This window comes from Erinaceus europaeus, chromosome X (assembly GCF_950295315.1).
Source record: "Erinaceus europaeus chromosome X, mEriEur2.1, whole genome shotgun sequence".
Classification (NCBI taxonomy): Eukaryota; Metazoa; Chordata; class Mammalia; order Eulipotyphla; family Erinaceidae; genus Erinaceus; species Erinaceus europaeus.
In genome coordinates this window covers 112,758,531-112,777,336 of record NC_080185.1, presented here as the reverse complement: position 1 = coordinate 112,777,336, position 18,806 = coordinate 112,758,531, and the positions used below count along the sequence as shown (strand labels likewise).

General features: G+C 39.0%; 1 protein-coding gene across 2 annotated transcripts in view; it reads left to right on the top strand.

The window, feature by feature from the left end:
* The window catches only part of EIF2S3 (eukaryotic translation initiation factor 2 subunit gamma), a 53,802-nt gene extending 35,733 nt beyond the window's left edge, over positions 1–18,069 (top strand). For both annotated transcript variants that reach the window (XM_060182827.1, XM_007534078.3), the window contains exons 3-13: positions 492–555; positions 1,925–2,052; positions 2,143–2,264; positions 5,738–5,832; positions 9,034–9,192; positions 10,238–10,372; positions 10,906–11,000; positions 11,566–11,710; positions 13,074–13,243; positions 16,084–16,256; positions 17,658–18,069. In XM_060182827.1, the coding sequence (XP_060038810.1) occupies positions 492–555; positions 1,925–2,052; positions 2,143–2,264; positions 5,738–5,832; positions 9,034–9,192; positions 10,238–10,372; positions 10,906–11,000; positions 11,566–11,710; positions 13,074–13,243; positions 16,084–16,256; positions 17,658–17,721 (1,350 nt within the window). In that variant the 3' untranslated portion in view covers positions 17,722–18,069. The remainder of the gene's footprint in view (positions 1–491; positions 556–1,924; positions 2,053–2,142; positions 2,265–5,737; positions 5,833–9,033; positions 9,193–10,237; positions 10,373–10,905; positions 11,001–11,565; positions 11,711–13,073; positions 13,244–16,083; positions 16,257–17,657) is intronic.
* The last annotated feature ends 737 nt before the right edge of the window (positions 18,070–18,806 follow it).

The following is an 18,806-nucleotide window of genomic DNA, read 5'->3' as shown; positions in this document are numbered from 1 at the left end:
GAGCGGGGCTGACTGAGTTTCCCTGGAGGTTTTGAGGCGACGCAGTGCCAGATTTTTGGAAGCATGTGTTAGGAGGGAGCCGGGAGTTCACGCTGCGGCATGTGTCCCAGCAAGTAGACTGGTTGGGCATGGGGGAGTGAGATTGTGGGACCTCAGATCCCCGAAAGATTTAGCTGAAAAGTCATGCTGTTACGTGCTATTAAAGTCTTTACATCTGAAGATCTGAGGGCTGCCTACCCTGTCAGTGCTAATGCTGTCAAACAGAGGGGGCTTGGGCTTCTCCTTGTTTCAGAATAAATGAAGGTGCAGCCGTGTATAGCCTTGAGGGATCTCTAGCGTTATCAGCTTCAAAGTACAAGATTACTTATACAGGAAAAATGCTTTATAAGTAGAGGAGAGCTGTTCAGGTGGTGGAAGCAACTGTAAAGTTAGTGAAGTTGTGACTTGTCTTATGAACAGCGATTTAAAGTTTGAAAAATGTCTGATTACAGGACGTTACCAAGTTGACTCCACTTTCACATGAAGTTATCAGCAGACAAGCTACAATTAATATAGGTAAGATAATAACTTGGAGACCTGACTTGCTTGATCTTGAACAAATAATTTTAGTCTTTGTGATTGATTACCTGAATTACGTGAGGATTAGATATTCAAGAAATAGATACTGAGCTATTGTGAACAGAACACCTGCTAGTGGGGGGGGGGCAAGCATGAAGAATGTTCTCCATGAATAATTTACAGACTAGTTGGGACATATGAAGTGTGATTAAAAGGCCTTATATGTTAGATATATGTAGCAGAATTTTAAGACAGGTAACAATGCTGCTGCACTACTCATGCAGGATTATTGAAAGAGCAGAGTTTGTGAAAGTCGTATTTGATATGTAAGCTATTATTAAGTAGAGTATTTTTCTTAATTGGCATCTAGAACTTTAGAGGAGTTATGTTAACTGAGTGTAAACTTGGGGTAGTTGAGAGTCTGTACAAAGAACACAGTAAATAGAACCTAGTTAAAAGTAAGGTCCTACCATGAAGCTAATAAAAAGTTATATGCTACCTCGGACAGCATTACTGTAATTAAGTTTGGGTTCTGTTTTCATAGATTTACTTTTGGTTGTATCGTAGCTCATAGTATTTACCTATTAGCTTTATTCTGGAAGTGTTGGGAAGTTCTTAACACAAACTTTTATTTACTTTATGTTGACTATGTATTATAAATTAAGGCTCTCTCCCTCGCCTCTCCATAATTAAAAGCATAGAATAACTTTTATTACTCTTTTTAAGAATTTTTTTAATTTAATTTATTTTGCCTTTTGTTGCCCTTGTTTTTTTATTGTTGTAGTTATTGTTGTTGTTGTTGTTGTTGATGTCGTCATTGTTAGGACAGAGAAATGGAGAGAGGGGGAGAGAAAGATAGATACCTGCAGACCTGCTTCACCGCCTGTGAGGGGACTCCCCTGCAGGTGGGGAACCAGGATCCTTACAGCGGTCCTTGCGCTTTGCACTACGTGTGCTTAACCCACTGCGCTACCGCCCTACTCCCAACTTTTATTACTCTTAGGTATAGTTTTAAGCGAGGTTGTTGGTTACATGGGAAGTTCTTAGTCTTCTTTCAGAATAAGTCTTTAGTAGAAAAGGGATGTGTAGGAGGGAAAAAATGAAATGAGTTGATTTTATGTTGATATTCAGTGATGTATGTCTTTGTGTTTTCTACTATGAACACTATTTGGAGAAAAAATACTAGTGGAAGAGATAACATAATGGTTATGCAAAGATACTTTCACACCCAAGGCTCCAAAGTCCAAGTTTCAGTCCCCCCATACTACCATAAGCCAGAGCTGAGCAGTGCTCTAGTAAAAAAAGAAGTAAAAAAATACTTGGTATAATTGAATATATGTGTATGATTCTTTTGTGTTTTGTTTAGGTACAATTGGTCATGTAGCTCACGGGAAATCTACAGTTGTAAAAGCTATTTCTGGAGTTCACACTGTCAGGTTCAAAAATGAACTGGAAAGAAATATTACAATCAAGCTTGGATATGCTAATGCTAAGGTGAGCTGTATACTGTGAAGCTAGAAACTAACTTAAACTGTTGAATGTGCAGATAATATCTTCATTTTTCCTTTTCCTTTTCACTTTCAGATTTATAAGCTTGATGACCCAAGCTGTCCTCGACCAGAATGTTACAGATCCTGTGGAAGTAGTACACCTGATGAGTTTCCTACAGACATTCCAGGGACCAAAGGGAATTTCAAATTAGTCAGGTGATGATTTATGTTTTTTGAAGTATTTTACTGATATTTAATGATGAATCTAGTTGATGAATGGCTTTATTTTCCCATTATCTTGTGTCTTTTGTTTTCGTCATGATTTGAAAAATTCAAGTATTTGGACTTCTGTTTAGATACTTATATTTTGAATCCTGCCCTCACTGCATTATAGGAAGCTTCTGTGCTGGGGTTTCTTTACCTCTCTGGCTAAAAAAGTCAGCCTGGACAGTGAGGCCCCAATGACAGCAACAAAGATAAGATACTTAAATTCAAGTTCTCCAAAGAAGAATCACATAAACAGGGTAGCATGGAGGGAAACACAGCTCATAGAATTTTAAAGGATTCTTTTAGCGTGGATTCTTAGATATTTTTAAATTACTATTAATATTTTAAAAACATAAACCGAACACTGCTCAGCTCTAGGTTAGGGTGGTGGCTGAAATTGAACATGGGATCTCAAAACTTCAGTCATGAAAAACTTTTGCATAACCACTATGCTATCTACCCCCAACCATCCCCGCCTCACCCGGCCAAAGGCAGAGAGAAAGAGACAGAAATGATAGTATGTGCTCCAGGAGATGGTGTAATGGTAAAGCTTTGTATTCTCAAGCATGAGGTCCCGAGTTCGATCCCCGGCAGCAGTGTGCCAAAGTGATGTCTGGTTCTTTTTCTCTCCTCCTATCTTTCTCATAAATAAGTAAAATCTTAAAGAAAAAAAAAAAAAAGAAACCATAGTATATTTGTGAATTCAGAGGTTTGTATAGTGGATAATGTATTGTACTCTCAAGTATAAAGATCTGAAGTTTGGCCCTCGATATCCCATGTGCCAGAATGTGCTCTGGTTCTCTCCCATTAATAGAGCTTTTTACATTTTTTGCTATTTTGTTCATAGGCTTTTTTTTTTTCCTTTTTATTTTGTTAACCAGTGCACTGCTGAGCTCTGGCTTACGATGGGATGGGGGGTTGGACCTGGGAACCTCAGGCATGAGAGTCTGTTTGCATAACCATTATGTTATCTCCCCTGCCCTGTTCATAGGCTTTTTATAGTACTAAATTTAAATGTACTTATCTCAATTATTGAGGTTTCTGGTAGCTCCTTCTGTCTTGCACCAGCGACAGGCACCTCGTTTGCCTCACCCTAGTTCTTCTTTTTATTTTATTTATTTAATTTATTTATTTATTGGATAGAGACAAAGAAATTGAGAGGGATGAGAGAGGGAGTGGCAAGCACCTGTAGCACTGTTTTACCACTTGTGAAGCTTTCCTCCTGCTTCACCAGGGGCTTGAAGTCAGATCCTTGAGCATTAGAGCATCTGTGCTGAACTAGATACACCACCACCTGACTTTCACCCCAGGTTTTTGTTTTTTCTTTCTTCTTTACCCTAGTTCTAACTCTGATCAGGGATCAGCAGGATTTTCTGTTACCTATTTTTAGGAGCATATACTTTCCAACAATGATGATTTTGGTGGCAAGGGAAATAGAATGGCTGGGAGAACACTGCACTTCCATGCTTTAGGCTCCTGGTTCAGTCCTTGGCTTGTGTTTTGTTTCTATCTCTCATGTGAAACTCTGTCTCGTGAAATACTTACTTCTGGAAAATAATAATTCTGTATGAGTTCGAATAGTGCTGCCATCTCTCATATTAGCAATCCTAATTGTTGAGAAAATTTTGACAAGTTATTTTTTGAGGTGACAATGCCCCCCCACCTTTTTTTTTAAGTGAGGGATCAATGATTTGCAATAGGAGTTGGGTGGTGGCACATCTGGTTGGATGCATGTTACAGTGCGCCAGGACCCAGGTTCAAGCCCCCAGTACCTGTTTATAGGAGGAAAGCTTTGTGAGTGGTGAAGCAGGACTGTAGGTGTCTCTCTGCTTCTCTCCTATCTCCCCTTCCTCTCAAATTTCTGGTTGTCTCCAATAAATCAATAAAGAGCGGGGGTAGATAGCATAGTAGTTATGCAAAGAGACTCTCATGCCTGAGGCTCCAAAGCCCCAAGTTTAATCCCCCGCACCACCATAAACCAGAGCTGAGCAGTGCTCTGGTTAGGAAAAAAAAGTCAATAAAGATAATAAAAAAAGAAATGGTTTACAATAAATACAATTGTTGGTATATGTATAACATTTCTCAGTTTTCTGTGTCATTTATTTATTTCATTAGGAATATATTTTCTTACTACTCCTGAAGGTCTGTGTCCCCACCCGCTTAGAGAGCTACTGTAGTTCTACAGTCTTAGATAAAAGTTGACTTTTTTCCTTCCTGTTCATTTGTTCAGTTCTCAATATTCCACATGAGTGAAACCTTTCTATAGCTGTCCTTTACCTCCTTACTTATAGCATAATTTTTTTTAATGTTTATTCCCTTTTGTTGCCCTTGTTGTTTTATTGTAGTTATTGTTGTTGTCATTGTTGGATAGGACAGAGAAATGGAAAGGGGGGAGAGAAAGATAAGACACCTGCAAACCTGCTTCACTGCTTGTGAAGCGACTCCCCTGCAGGTGGGGAGCCAGGGGCTCTTACCAGGATCCTTGTGCTGGTCCTTGCACTTTGCACCATCTGCGCTTAACCCACTGCACTACTGCCCGACTCCCAGCATAATTTTTTATTATTGCTCAGTAATACTCTATTGAGAATATTTCCCATAACTTTTTTATCCACTCATCTGTTGAAGGGACAGTACCCCTTCTATTAACACTGTTTTTGGTTTCTTTCTTTCTTCCTCTCTCTTGCTCTCTTTTTCTTTCTTAAAGATTTTATTTATTTGCTAATGAGAAAGATAGGAGGAGAAAGAGAAAGAACCAGACATCACTCCGGTATATGCCCTGCTGGGGATTGAACTCATGACCTCATGCTTGAGAGTTCAGTGCTTTATCCACTGCACTACCAGACCACACTGTTTTTGTTTTCAAATGTATGCCATTCCCAGTGCTCTGTACTGTAATCACTTCGATTAGATTTGGGAATTTCTACCTCTGGTTATTTCTATACACAGCTGACTTTTTTTGCTTTTACTTCTAGTAGTTAATTTTATTTCCAAAGTCTGGAAACACCAAGTGCTGTGATCATATCATTGTAATAATAATCATTTTTATATTCCATATTTATAGTAACTCAATTTTGTAAAATTTATTTATTTTCTCTTTTGTTGCCCTTGTGTGTATGTGTTTATATTGTTATAGTTATTGTTATTAATGTTGTCGTTGTTGGATAGGACAGAGGGAAATGGAGAAACGAAGGGAAAACGGGGAGAGAAAGATAGACACCTGCAGGCCTGCTTCACCACTTGTGAAGCGACTCCCCTGCAGGTGGGGAGCCAGGGGCTCAAACTGGGATCCTTATGCCGGCGTGTGCGCTTAACCTGCTGTGCTACCGCCCGACTCCCATAGCAACTCAATTTTAAGAAATCTGTACTTGCATGTTGAATATTGAGTGATCTTAGAGCTGACTATATTATTTCTCCGTTGTTAGACATGTGTCATTTGTTGACTGTCCTGGCCACGATATTTTGATGGCTACTATGCTGAACGGCGCAGCTGTGATGGATGCGGCTCTTCTGTTGATAGGTAAATGCATCAAAATTGGTTTGGGCAAATCAGTGTGAAGCAAATTGTACATGGAAGAGCCATATTCAATACCTAAGAATGGCGTGAATAGGAGCCAACGGTAAGGGTGATACCCTTGCCTTCAAACTGTCACAGAATGCTAGTAAGCATGAGAGGCTCATTAGCCTCGTGATCATTCTGATGGCAGTAATTTAAGATAAAGACAAAACCAGTCATTACTGAATTTTTCACATTTAGATCACATAAAGTAAAATTTATTTTTATTGCAAATGTATGTCTGTAGGGTTCTGCTTTTGGTTTTTGTTTTTCTGTATGACTAGTTACTTTTGGATTTGTTGGTCTCAGTTGTCCACTGTAAGCATTGACATAAAATGGTTTTATTTAGATGCAGATCTTATAGTAAGTGCTGAAGTCTGGACTTGAATTAGGTATTCACTATTAGCCTTATGCTACTTTATGTAACCTGTTTTAGGATTTCATTGCTATGGGATACAATTTTTTTTTATTTGTGTGTATGGTGCTGAAGATTGAATTCTGGCCTCATACATGAGAAGTTTGTGTTCTATTTTCTATCACTGAGCAACATGCCCAGCATGGGATAGTGAATGGATGGGGTGTGTGTGTCAGGGGCTCCACCTGGGTCGCCCACATGGCATGGGATAGTGATATGTGTGTGTGTGTGTGTGTGTGTGTGTGTGTGTGTGTGTGTGTGTGTGTAATTAAAAAAAAAAATTACAAAGCATTGACAGTAGTACCAAAGGTTCCTTCAGTGTGGTGGGCACTGGGCTCCACCTGGGTCGCCCACAAGGCATAGCAATGCATTATCCAAGTGAGCTGTTGCACAGCATACATAGAATTTTTAAATATTTATTTACTTATTTTGGATAAAGGTAGAGAAATTTGAAGGGGGGAGAGAGAGAGAGATACAGCACTGCTTTACCACTCATGAAGCTTCCCTCCTGCAGGTAGGGATGGAGGGCTTGAACCCAGGCTCTTGATAACTATAATGTGTGTGGTCTACCAGGTGCACCACCACCCAACCTAATTTTTAAAAATTTATTATTTGTTTTTCCCCTTTTGTTGCCCTTGTTGTTGTTGTTATTATTGTTATTGATGTCATTGGATAAGACAGAGAAATCGAGAAAGGGGAAGAGAAAGTTAGACACCTGCAGACCTGCTTTACCACCTGTGAAGTGAACCATCTGCAGGTGTGGAGTCAGGGACTTGAGCTGGGTCCTTGCGTTGTGTGCTACGTGTGCTTAACCCACTGCTCTACTGCCCAGCCCCCACCTCCTCTTTTTTTTTTTTTAATAAAAAAAATATTCATTTATTTGAGAGAGAGAGCGGCCACCAGAGCATCACTTTGTCATATATGTACTATGGAAATTGAGCTCTAGACCTCATGCTTAAGAGTTAAGTGCTTTATCCACTGCAGCATTTTCTAGGCCTCAAGATATAATTTTTTAATGCTACATTAGAGACTGGATCTTGAGTCTCATATATCCCCATTACCACTGAGGCATTTCTCTGATCCAACTCCCCCTCTGCTGTCTGGAATTCTCCTTGCTGTTTCCATGTATTGGGGATCAAACACAGAGCCTTACACATTCTAAGTCAGTGCTCTTTCACTGAGCACCTCCTAGGATCTTGGAATATGATTTTTTAAAAGTATTTATTCATGAGAAAGATAGGAGGCGAGAAAGAACCAGATATCACTCTGGTACATGTGCTGCTGGGGATCAAACTCAAGACCTCATGGTTGAGAATCCAGTGCTTTATCCGCTGCATCACCTCCCAGACCACGGAATATGATTTCTTGAAGCATGTCAAGTGGATATAATACTAGCCACTTTGACATCACTGCCTGGAGAGGATGATAGTTGGAGTGCTCGACAAAGTATCCTTCCTTCCTTCCTTTTACCAGAGCACTGCTTAGCTCTGGCTTATGGTGGTTCTAGGTTCGAAGCTGGGACCTTGGAGTCCCAGGCATGAAAGAGCATGCCTATTAGTTTTTCTCTTTTTTTAAGTTTATTATAATATGGTGTTAAATGCAGACTGGAGGGTGGTGTAGTAGAAATATTTTTTTCAGTCTTATTATGGAGGCTGAGGAGTTACAGTATCTTATTATCTGTTGAGCTTCCTCTGGTACTGTAGTGTCAAGGCTTGGATATAGTAAGGCATGTTCTACTGGGTGAACAACATCCTGGCCTTGAGTGTCCCTTTTGATTATTCTCTGCCTCTGAATCTAGGCTGGTCTAATATCACTAAGGCTGGGTGGAGCCCAGTGTGTTCATGCAGATTCTGAGAAGTAAAATTTGGTTCCAGGATTCTCGCTTAGGTCCATGAATTGGAGCCAAAAGATAGGAGGCTACAAGGAACAAAGGCACAGAGTGAAGCGGTGGCAAAAGTATGGCAATGATGTATAGAACTTTTGCCTTAAGTCATTCAAAAGTTGCCTTTATTTCTTAATATTTATTGATAGGACAGAGAAATCGAGAGAGGAAAGAGACAGCGAAAGAGAGACACCTACAGCACTGCTTCACTGCTTATGAAGCTTCTCTCATGCAGATGAGGACTGGGGGCTTGAACCAGGTCCTTGTGCATTATAGTGTGTGTACTCAACTGTGTGTGCCACTACTCAATCCCCTTTATTTTATTTTATTTATTCCCTTTTGTTGCCCTTGTTGTTTTTTTATTGTTGTAGCTATTATTGTTGTTGTCGATGTTGGATAGGACAGAGAGAAATGGAGAGAGGAGGGGAAGACAGAGAGGAGGAGAAAGACAGACACCTGCAGACCTGCTTCACTGCCTGTGAAGCGACTCCCCTGCAGGTGGGGAGCCGGGGTTCGAACCAGGATCCTTATGCCGGTCCTTGTGCTTTGCACCACATGCGCTTAACCCGCTGCGCTACAGCCCGACTCCCTCAATCCCTTTTTTTTTTTTTTAAGTAAAATGCTCTTCATATAAAGCTTGTCATTTCAGCCATTTAAACTTTTATGTTCGTAGCGTTTAACAAGCTTCAGCACTATCTAGTTCCAGAACTTGTCACTGAAAAGTAACCTATGCCCATGAAGCAATCCCTCCGCATTTCCCCTTCTCCCTAGTTGGTGGCAACCATTCATCTCCTTTCAGTCTCTATGGACCTGTTTGCTTTGGATACTTCCAGTTAACTCCCATACATCTTTTTTATTTTTCATCTAGCTGGTAATGAATCTTGTCCGCAGCCTCAGACTTCTGAACACCTGGCTGCTATAGAAATCATGAAACTGAAGCATATTTTGATTCTGCAAAATAAGATTGATTTAGTAAAAGAAAGCCAGGCTAAAGAACAGTATGAGCAGATCCTTGCATTTGTACAAGGTAAGAAACCTTGATATCTATTAATACTATGTCAATAAGTCACTGTAGAGGCAGTTAATCTAGATATCCCATTAGTTAAGTTAATTTTGAATGTAATATCTAAAACAGTAAATTTATGGGTTTTTTTCTTTTTTATTTATTGGGGAATCAATGTTTTACATTTGGTAGTAAATACAATAATTTGTACATGCATAACATTTCCCAGTTTTCTGTATAACAGTACAATCTCCACTTGGTCCTTTTTCTTGGTTTTTATTACCAGAGCACTGTTCAGCTCTGGCTTATGATGGTGCGGGGGATTGAACCTGGCTGGGACTTTGGATCCTCAGGCATGAATGAAAGTCTTTGCATAACCATTATGCTATCTACCCTGCACTGTTTGATATAGAATTAATGGAAGTGCAAATACATGTGACAGCAGTCTTTGTTTAGCAATGAGTCTATAATTTTATTTTGACATTTATTGGGAGGTTAATCACATATTATTATAAATTTTTCAAATAGTAAAGTGTTCTTTCCCAGGAGTGTTGGTTTTTGATTACTTTTAACAGTTTCACTGTCTTAGTATATTGGGTATATCAATTAGCATGGTTTAGCAATTTTTCCTTTAAAAGGAATAGTGCTGTCTTTCATTAAAGCAAACAGAACATTATCACATTTTTTTTTAAGATTTGATAAGCAGATGTTTAAAGTATTTGCATTTAAGCTTTATTACTAGTGGGAGACCAAGAATCAGATTATCATGTTGCCACATGCAATGTCTGTGGATTCAGGACCTAATGCTTGAACATCCTTTTTTTTTGTTTTGTTTTGTTTTGTTTTGTTTACCAACTTTGGCTTATACTGTTGCCGGGAATTGAGTTTGGGATTTTGGAGCCTCAGGCATAAGGGTTTCTTTGCATAACCTTTATACTATCTCCCCAAACAACCAGCATTTCTCTACTACTGTACCACCTCCCAGGCCACTAGACATTTTTATGTGATAAGTATAGAGTAAGGTTTGTAAAACTGAAGAGTTATAGATATTCTGAATTTTATCATATAGGTACAGTTGCAGAAGGAGCTCCTATTATTCCAATTTCTGCTCAGCTGAAATATAATATTGAAGTTGTCTGTGAGTACATAGTAAAGAAAATTCCAGTACCCCCAAGAGACTTTACTTCAGAACCGCGACTTATTGGTAAGTCATGGAATTATCTATAGCAATTTGATCTTTTCCATATCGGTGGTTCCCCTTTAACGTTATTTCCTAAATAACTATATTTTTATTTTATTTATTTATTTTCCCTTTTGTTGCCCTTGTACACATGTTTTTATTGTTGTTTTAGTTATTGTTGTTGTTACTGGATAGGACAGAGAGAAATGGAGAGAGGAGGGGAAGACAGAGATGGGGAGAGAAGGATAGACACCTGCAGACCTGCTTCACCACCTGTGAAGCGACTCCCCTGCAGGTGGGGAGCCGGGGGCTCAAACCGGGATCCTTATGCCTGTCCTTGCGCTTTGCGCCACGTGCACCTAACCAGCTGCGCTACCACCTGACTCCCTCCCTATCTATTTATTAAACATTCCTACCTCCTCAGTGACCTCACATATGCAGGAATAGGCCAAGGGTTTATACTTCACCCTGCACTTCTTTGACTGCTATTTTAGAAAATATTTCCTCAGAACTTAAAATAAATGGATTTAACATTGATTTGTCTTGTTTTCTTTTAGTTATTAGATCCTTTGATGTCAACAAACCTGGCTGTGAAGTTGATGACCTAAAGGGGGGTGTAGCTGGTGGTAGTATTCTAAAAGGAGTATTAAAGGTAAACTAAGTTTTCATTGTGTTTTTGTTTCGTTTCCTCTTGTCTTAATTAGAAAAATAGTATAAATATTCTAAATTGTGTTGGAATAAGGTGTTTAAAGTATCTAGAACTGACATGATTTCTGTATTATTAAATCTTTTGAATGTATCTCACCTCTAGCTTCATAGGCTGCTTGTGAGTGTGGAGCACATCTGGCATTAGTATTGTGTGATGGGTAAAAAAAAAAAAAAAAAAAGAGGGCAGTTGGGCCACCAGGTGATGGTGCACCTGTTTGAGCACACATGTTGCAGTGCACAAGGATCTGGCTTCGAGCCCTGGGTCCCCACCTGCAGGGGGAAAGCTTTGTGAGTGGTGAAGCAGTATTGCAGGTATCTGTTTCTCTCCCTCTCTGTCACCCCCTTTTTCTCAATTTCTAGCTGTCTATTCAATAAACAAAGATAATTTTTAAAAAGGATGGTAAAAATAGGATTGACTTCAGTCTTGTGGTTTTATTATTACAGCTTTTTATATGTAAATATTACTGGCTTGTCCTGAAGTGATTCTAATTATAATTTATTCTTTACAGGTGGGCCAGGAGATAGAAGTCAGACCTGGTATTGTTTCCAAAGATAGTGAAGGAAAACTTATGTGTAAACCAATCTTTTCCAAGATCGTATCACTTTTTGCAGAGCACAATGATCTTCAGTATGCTGCTCCAGGGGGTCTTATTGGTAAGTGTTTTTCTATTGTTTCATTCATATCTAATTTATTTATTAATTTTTGTTTCCCTAAGGCCTTACCAATTTTGATGCTCTAACAGACATTTTCAGGTAGAAACAAAGAGGAACATCACAGCAGAAGCTTACCCCAGTGCTACAGTATTCCCACGTGGTATGCTGTGGTCTCGAACCTGGGCTGCATGCATAAGGCAAACACCTTACCCAGTGAGCTATCACACTGGTTCCCTCATACCATACTTGTAATTTGTGGAATTTTCCATGGCAAGTTTAAGTAATTAAAAAAGATACTAGATAGCCTGGGAGGTGGCACAATGGATAAAGTATTAGACTCTGAAACATAAGGTCCCAAGCTCAATCCCCAGCATCACATGTGCCAGAATGATATTCTGATTCTCTTTTGTAAATAAATGAATGAAATTAGTATACATGATTTTATCATTCATTATGTTTTAAAAATATTTTGTTTATTCATTTATTGGATAGAGACAGAAACTGAGATGGTGGGTGTGATAGGGAGAAAGAAAAATCCCGGTATTATTGTTTATTTACTTGTGAAGCTTCCCTCCTGTAAGTGGGGACTGGGGTTTGACTTGTCCTTGTGCATTGATTAAAAAGTGCACTCAACCTTGTGTACCACCACCCAACCCCTTAGTTATTTATTTTACCAGAGCACTGCTCAGTTCTGGCTTATGGGCATGCAGGGGATTGAACCTGGGACTCAAGAGCCTCAGACATGAGTCTTTGCATAACCATTAAACTTTACCCCTTAAAAAGTCTTTTTTATATAAACTGTATAATTTCATGTAAGTTGTTTTTAGTTATCAGTACTTTATTAATCTTGCATCATATATATGCCTTGCTCCCTCTCATCAAAAGACACAGCTAAAGTATTAAGTGGACCCCAGGAATTATGAAGTCTTCAAGCTGTCTTTTTGATCAGTTTTCCTCAGTAGAAATGACAGGCAAATATTCATATTACTTAATAAGAATTTTGTGTTGTGGGGGAGATAGCATAATGGTTATGCAAACAAACTCATGTCTAAGGTTTCCATGGCACAGGTTCAACCCGCTGCACCACCATAAAACCAGAGGTGATCACTGCTCTGGCAAAAAAAAAAAAAAAAAAGAAAAGAAAAGAATTTTGTGTCTCTTGCTTTTGACATTTATTTTCATAGGAGGGAGGCATATGGTGGTGCCAGGCTTTGAACCTGGTGCCTTGGACATATGAGTTATATTCTTAAGTTTTCTGTATTTGATTTTTACTTTAAATTTAAATAAAATGATAGGTTTATGTTATGGGGAGTGCATAGCTTTATAGGAATTAACCACGGAATCACACCTATCTTTATATCAGGAGTTGGAACAAAAATTGACCCCACTTTGTGTCGGGCTGACAGAATGGTGGGACAGGTGCTTGGTGCAGTTGGAGCTTTACCTGAGATCTTCACAGAATTGGAAATTTCCTATTTCCTACTTAGACGGCTTCTAGGTGTACGCACTGAAGGAGACAAGAAAGCAGCAAAGGTATTGTTTTCAGAATTGTCTGATTACAAAAATGTGACAGTAGTATTAAGACCAGTATTGAGGTCTCTTACATAAATTAGCATGGTGTTAAGGAAAGGTGGGGGGGAGAAAATGGTTTGTGAAAATTGAGAACTTCATTTTTCTTTTTTTTATTGGATAGAACCAGAGTGAAATTCAGAGGGGAGGGAAAGAGACAGAGACACCTGCAGCCCTGCTTCACTACTCCTGTAGATTCCTCCCCTGCAGGTGGCGACCAGGGGCTTGAACCTGGGTCCTTGCACACTTGTAATGTGAGCGCTTAACCAGGTGCACCATCACCTGGCCCTGAAAATTGAGAACTTCTATGTGGCAAATAGTTTAAAGTTAAAAAAAGCAGCCCTGCAGATGGCATGGTGGAAAAATCACTGGGCTCTCAAGCATGTGGTCTCAAGTTCAAGCCCAATCACATACTAGAGTGATGCTCAGATTCTCTCCTCTATCCTCTCTCTCTTTCTCTGTCTCTCTTTCTCTGTCTCTCTCTCTCTCTCTCGTTAATGAATATTAAATTAAAAAAAAAGACAAATGTGTGTCAGACAGGACAGTAACATGATATTCTTGTTAAATGCTTTTTCAAAAAATCTTGATTCGTTTAGTGGAAAGTTTCTGGCCAATGTCTGTTGTTGGCACTGGTGTAGGAAATAGCTTTTTTGAGAGGGTCTAAGTCAGTTGTACTTTATTGTTATTATTTATTTACATTTTATTTGATAGAGCAGAGACTTTGAGAGGAGTGGGCTAGAAAGGGAGAGAGAAAGACATCTGCAGCCCTATGTCACTGTTTGTGAAGTAGTCTCCTTGTAGGTTGGAACCAGAGGTTTGAGCCCTGGTCCTTGCACATGGTAAGTGCACAGAACCAGATGCACCACTGCCCACCTCCCTTAGCATATTTCCTTTTCCTTTTTTTTTTTTTTTTTTTGTAATTTTATTTATCTTTCCCTTTTGTTGCCCTTGTTGTCTTTTTATTGTTGTTGTAGTTACTGTTGTTGTAGTTGATGTCGTCGTTGTTGGATAGGACAGAGAAATGGAGAGAGGAGGGGAAGACAGAGAGGGGGAGAGAAAGACAGACACCTGCAGATTTGCTTCACCGCCTGTGAAGCGACTACCCTGCAGGTGGGGAGCCGGGGGCTCGAACCGGGATCCTCATGCCAGGCCTTGCGCTTAGCACCACCTGTGCTTAACCCGCTGCACTACTGCCCAGCTCCCACCTTTTTTTTTTTTTTTAAGATTTATTTATTTATTATTAGATAAAGACAGAAAAATAGAGGGGGGGGAGATAAAGAGTGAAAGAGACAGACATCTGCAGACCTTCACTACTTCTGAAGTTTCCACCTGCAGGTGAGGACAGGGTCTTGAACCCGGGTCCTTGCATACTGTAATATGTGCGTTTAACCAGGTGCACCACCACCTAGCCCCACATGCTTCTATAAGGCTATTCTTCTAATGGAAATAATTTGTCGCTTGAAAAAAAAATTAATTTTAAAAATGTGAGATTCTCATGGCAGGTGGGTCACATAGCACAAATAATGTGAAATTTTATTTTCATATAAAATCATTTGAAAATAAAACTATATGCTCATAAAACTATAGGTTTGTTGTATTTTTCAGAATTTTTTTTAACTAGAGCACTGCTCAGCTCTGGCTTATGGAGGATTGAACCTGGGACTTTGGAGCCTCAGGCATGAGAGCCTGTTTGCATAACCATTATGCTAATCCCACCCTTTTAGAATTCTTTCGTGTAGGCTCCCCCCCCCCCAACTAACTCAGGCTTAAAACTATTAGAATAATAATCTAAATTTAGGCATTAGATTTAAGTGAGAAAGCTCACTACTAGATATAGTAACTTATAATTCATTTAATTCTTCCTACAACCATCTGTGATAGGGTGTTATCCAATTTAACCAAAGCTCAGTGAGTTGCAGAAACTAAGAACATGAGTGGAACTGGACCTCTATAACTTTGGGGTTTTTTTTTTGTTTGTTTGTTTGTTTTAAGATTTTATTTATTTATGAGAAAGATAGGAGGGAGAAAGAACCAAACATCATTCTGGCACATGTGCTGCCGGGGATCCAACTCGGGACCTCATGCTTGAGAGTCCAAAACTTTACAACTACGCCACCTCCCGGACCACAATTTTTTTATTTTTAATGTTTTGTATTTTATTTATTTGTTATTGTATAGAGACAGAGACATATGTAGCATTGCTTCACCACTCGTGAAGCTTTCCCCCTGCAGGTGGGGATCAGGGGCTTCAACGTGGGTCCTTGTGCACTGTAATGTGTACTCTTAACCAGGTGTGCCACCGCCTGGCCCCTGTTAATTTTTATAATAACTTAAATACCCTCCCCACTCCTGGTTAGGAGATTTTGTGCCCCATTTCCACTGCAACTTTTGTTTCTTAAAATTTATTTATTAACACAGAAGGGATGGGGAGATAGCATAGTGGTTTTACAAAAGACTTGATGCTTGAGACTCTGAAATCAGTTGTCCCTAGTACCACCATAAGCCAGAGCTGAGCAGTGTACTGTTTTTTTTTTTAAATAATAAAAAAAGCATTAAAGATCAATGTTACATCAAATCAGTGGGTATCAAATCATTTGCTTGCCATCTTTATGTGTACATACTTAAATTGCTCATACGTTGTTTAAGTGTCTGTTCCTATCCCATTATAATGAAATTTCTGTAGTGCTTTTTTCCCCATTTATGATTGATTTCCAAAAATACATAATAAATATTTCTACTCATCTCTAGAAAGCATTTCTAGATTTGGGGAGTTATTTATTTTCTCCCCAAATTTGTTTCCCTAGGTGCAAAAACTGTCTAAGAATGAAGTACTTATGGTGAACATAGGATCCCTGTCAACAGGAGGAAGAGTTAGTGCAGTTAAGGCTGATTTGGGCAAAATTGTTTTGACTAATCCTGTGTGCACAGAGGTGGGAGAAAAGATTGCTCTTAGCCGAAGAGTTGAGAAACACTGGCGGTAGGTTTATTATCCTTTGTCATTGTCTAAAAATACCCCAAAGTCTGTTTCCTTACATTTTTGCTGCTTTATATATACACGTACCCTGTCTTATGATCGTAAGTTAAGATACACTTTGTTTGCCTCCAGGGTTATTGCTGGGGCTCGGTGCCTGCACTATGAATCCACTGCTCTTGGAGGCCATTTTTCCCATTTTGTTGCCCTTGTTGTTACCCTGTTGTTGTCATTATTATTATTGTTGTTATTGTTGTTATTATCATTGCTGTTGTTGGATGGGACAGAGAAATTGAGAGAGGAGGGGGAGAGAAAGACAGACACCTACAGACCTGCTTCACCATCCGTGAAGCAACCCCCCCACACACATGTAGGGAGCCTGAGGCTCGAACCGGGATCCTGATCTTTGCGCCATGTGCGCTTAACTCACTGCACTACCGCCCAACCCCCAAATACACTTTTTTTAAAAAAAATTATTTATTTTACCATAAGCTTAGCTCTGGCTTATGGTGGTATGGAGAATTCAACCTGGGGCCTGAGGGCCTCAGACATGAGGTTGTTTGTTTAACCATTAAGTTATCTCCCCCACCCCCAAGAAGTTTAACTTTAGTAAAATATCAAACCCTGTATATATAACTATAGTTAGTATGTTTTTCTTTGTTTTTGCCTCCAGGATTATCGCTGGAGCTCAGTTGAATCCACTGCTCCTGGAGGCCTTCCCCCCCCCATTTATTTATTTATTTATAGGATTGGACAGAAATTTAGAGAGGGGGAGAGAGAGGCACCTGCAGATCTGCTTCACTGCTTGTGAAGTCATCCCCCTGCAGGTAGGGAGCCCAGGGCTAGACCGAGATCCTTGTACAGGTCCTTGCGCTTCATACTTGGTGCACTTAACCTTGTGTGGTACCACCTGGGCCCCCATATGTTTGTTGGTTTATCAGAGCACTGCACAGAGGTTTATGAAACAGACTTACAGACTTTAATGTCTGGGGTACCACATGTCCCAGATTCAAAACCACAGCATTCACCATAAGTCAGTTGAATAGTGCTCTGATTAAAAAAAAAAAAAAAAAAAAAGGCAATACACTAATTATACACTAAGGTGGTTTCTTAGGTGGATTGGAAGGTTCTTTGGTAATTCTGGAGGGTTAGTACATTTTAGTAGGGTGAAGATGAGCATTTTTTATAGAAGTAACTTTGTTGCCTTTTCCTTTTCCTATGATTGTGACTGCAGTCCATCTCTCCCCATCTAAGAATTTAAAGTAGTATGGGTTTTTTCTATGGAGGAGGCAGGTTTTGAAAACATTTGAAATTAGCAGATAGGCAAGTACAGCTGTTTACACTATAAGATTGTGTGATAATAATGAAATGGACATAAAAATTCATTATTTTATTTTCATTTTACAGTTTAATTGGTTGGGGTCAAATAAGAAGAGGAGTAACAATCAAGCCAACAGTAGATGATGACTGAAGAATTTCAGTTAAATAAGACATTTGGATCAAGTTGGAACGTCTTTTAACCTAGGGGTATATTTTCAATGCAGTAGCAGTGAATTAATTTCACAGCTCATTACTTAGTAGCTATAAGGTTATTCTCATATTTTTGGTGATAAATTTAACCTCTAGTACTAAAATAGGCTCTATAAGGTAAAAAATTGACATAATATTGGATTAAATCTATACGTTAGAAGAAATTAATCATTCCTAAATAATGTCTAATTTATACAACAATGCAGGTTTAAAATGAAATTGTTTGCTACAACCAAGCGTTGTAGCATACACCAGTGAAGCTGTTTGAAATAAAGTTTTTCTTCTTGTTTTTCATGATTCGTCTTTGAGTAGCTACAAGCTTGAAGGATTGTTAAACTAGTAAAAACTTGAAGACACAAATTCTGCCTGAGGACTATTTTCCCTTTGACCCATATTTTATATTGCTTTGTCTTAACTGTAATTGATTATGATTTTTGTGACTATAATGTAGATTATGATATTAGTAATTATCTTGGGACCTTTCAAGAGGTAAAAGATACTATCGTAGAGTAAGCCTTTTGGTTTTTAAGTTATTCTCCTGTACTTTTCCTGTGCTTTTGAATTGGTGAGGTGGGTGGGAGTGGGGTTGCTTCATGGGTTCTGTTAGAGCAGTAGTTCCCCACTTAAGTTGAAATTAGAATTCCTGGAAAAGCTCAAAACAAGTGTCCCACAGAGATTGTGATTTAATTGGCTCGGAGTAGATCCTGTGGGCTGGAATATTTTAAAAATTCCTCAGTGTTGAGAAAAAGACTGAAAGTTGAAAGGTACATGTATCAAATAATAGAATCTTACTTGAACTAGAATAATCTGATAATACTTAATAGTTTGATTTTTCTTGTCTTCAATTAATGTGATATTTATTGCCACAGTCATAACACTACTCTTTGGGTCATTAAAACTGCCTTGTAGAAGTATAGAAGTTATGGCTGTAAGTTATTTTAAATTTATAGGCTTTGAGAGGAAGTGTTTTTAATGTTACATACGAAATAGATTTTGAAGGGTTGTATGGTACCATAAGAAACACAC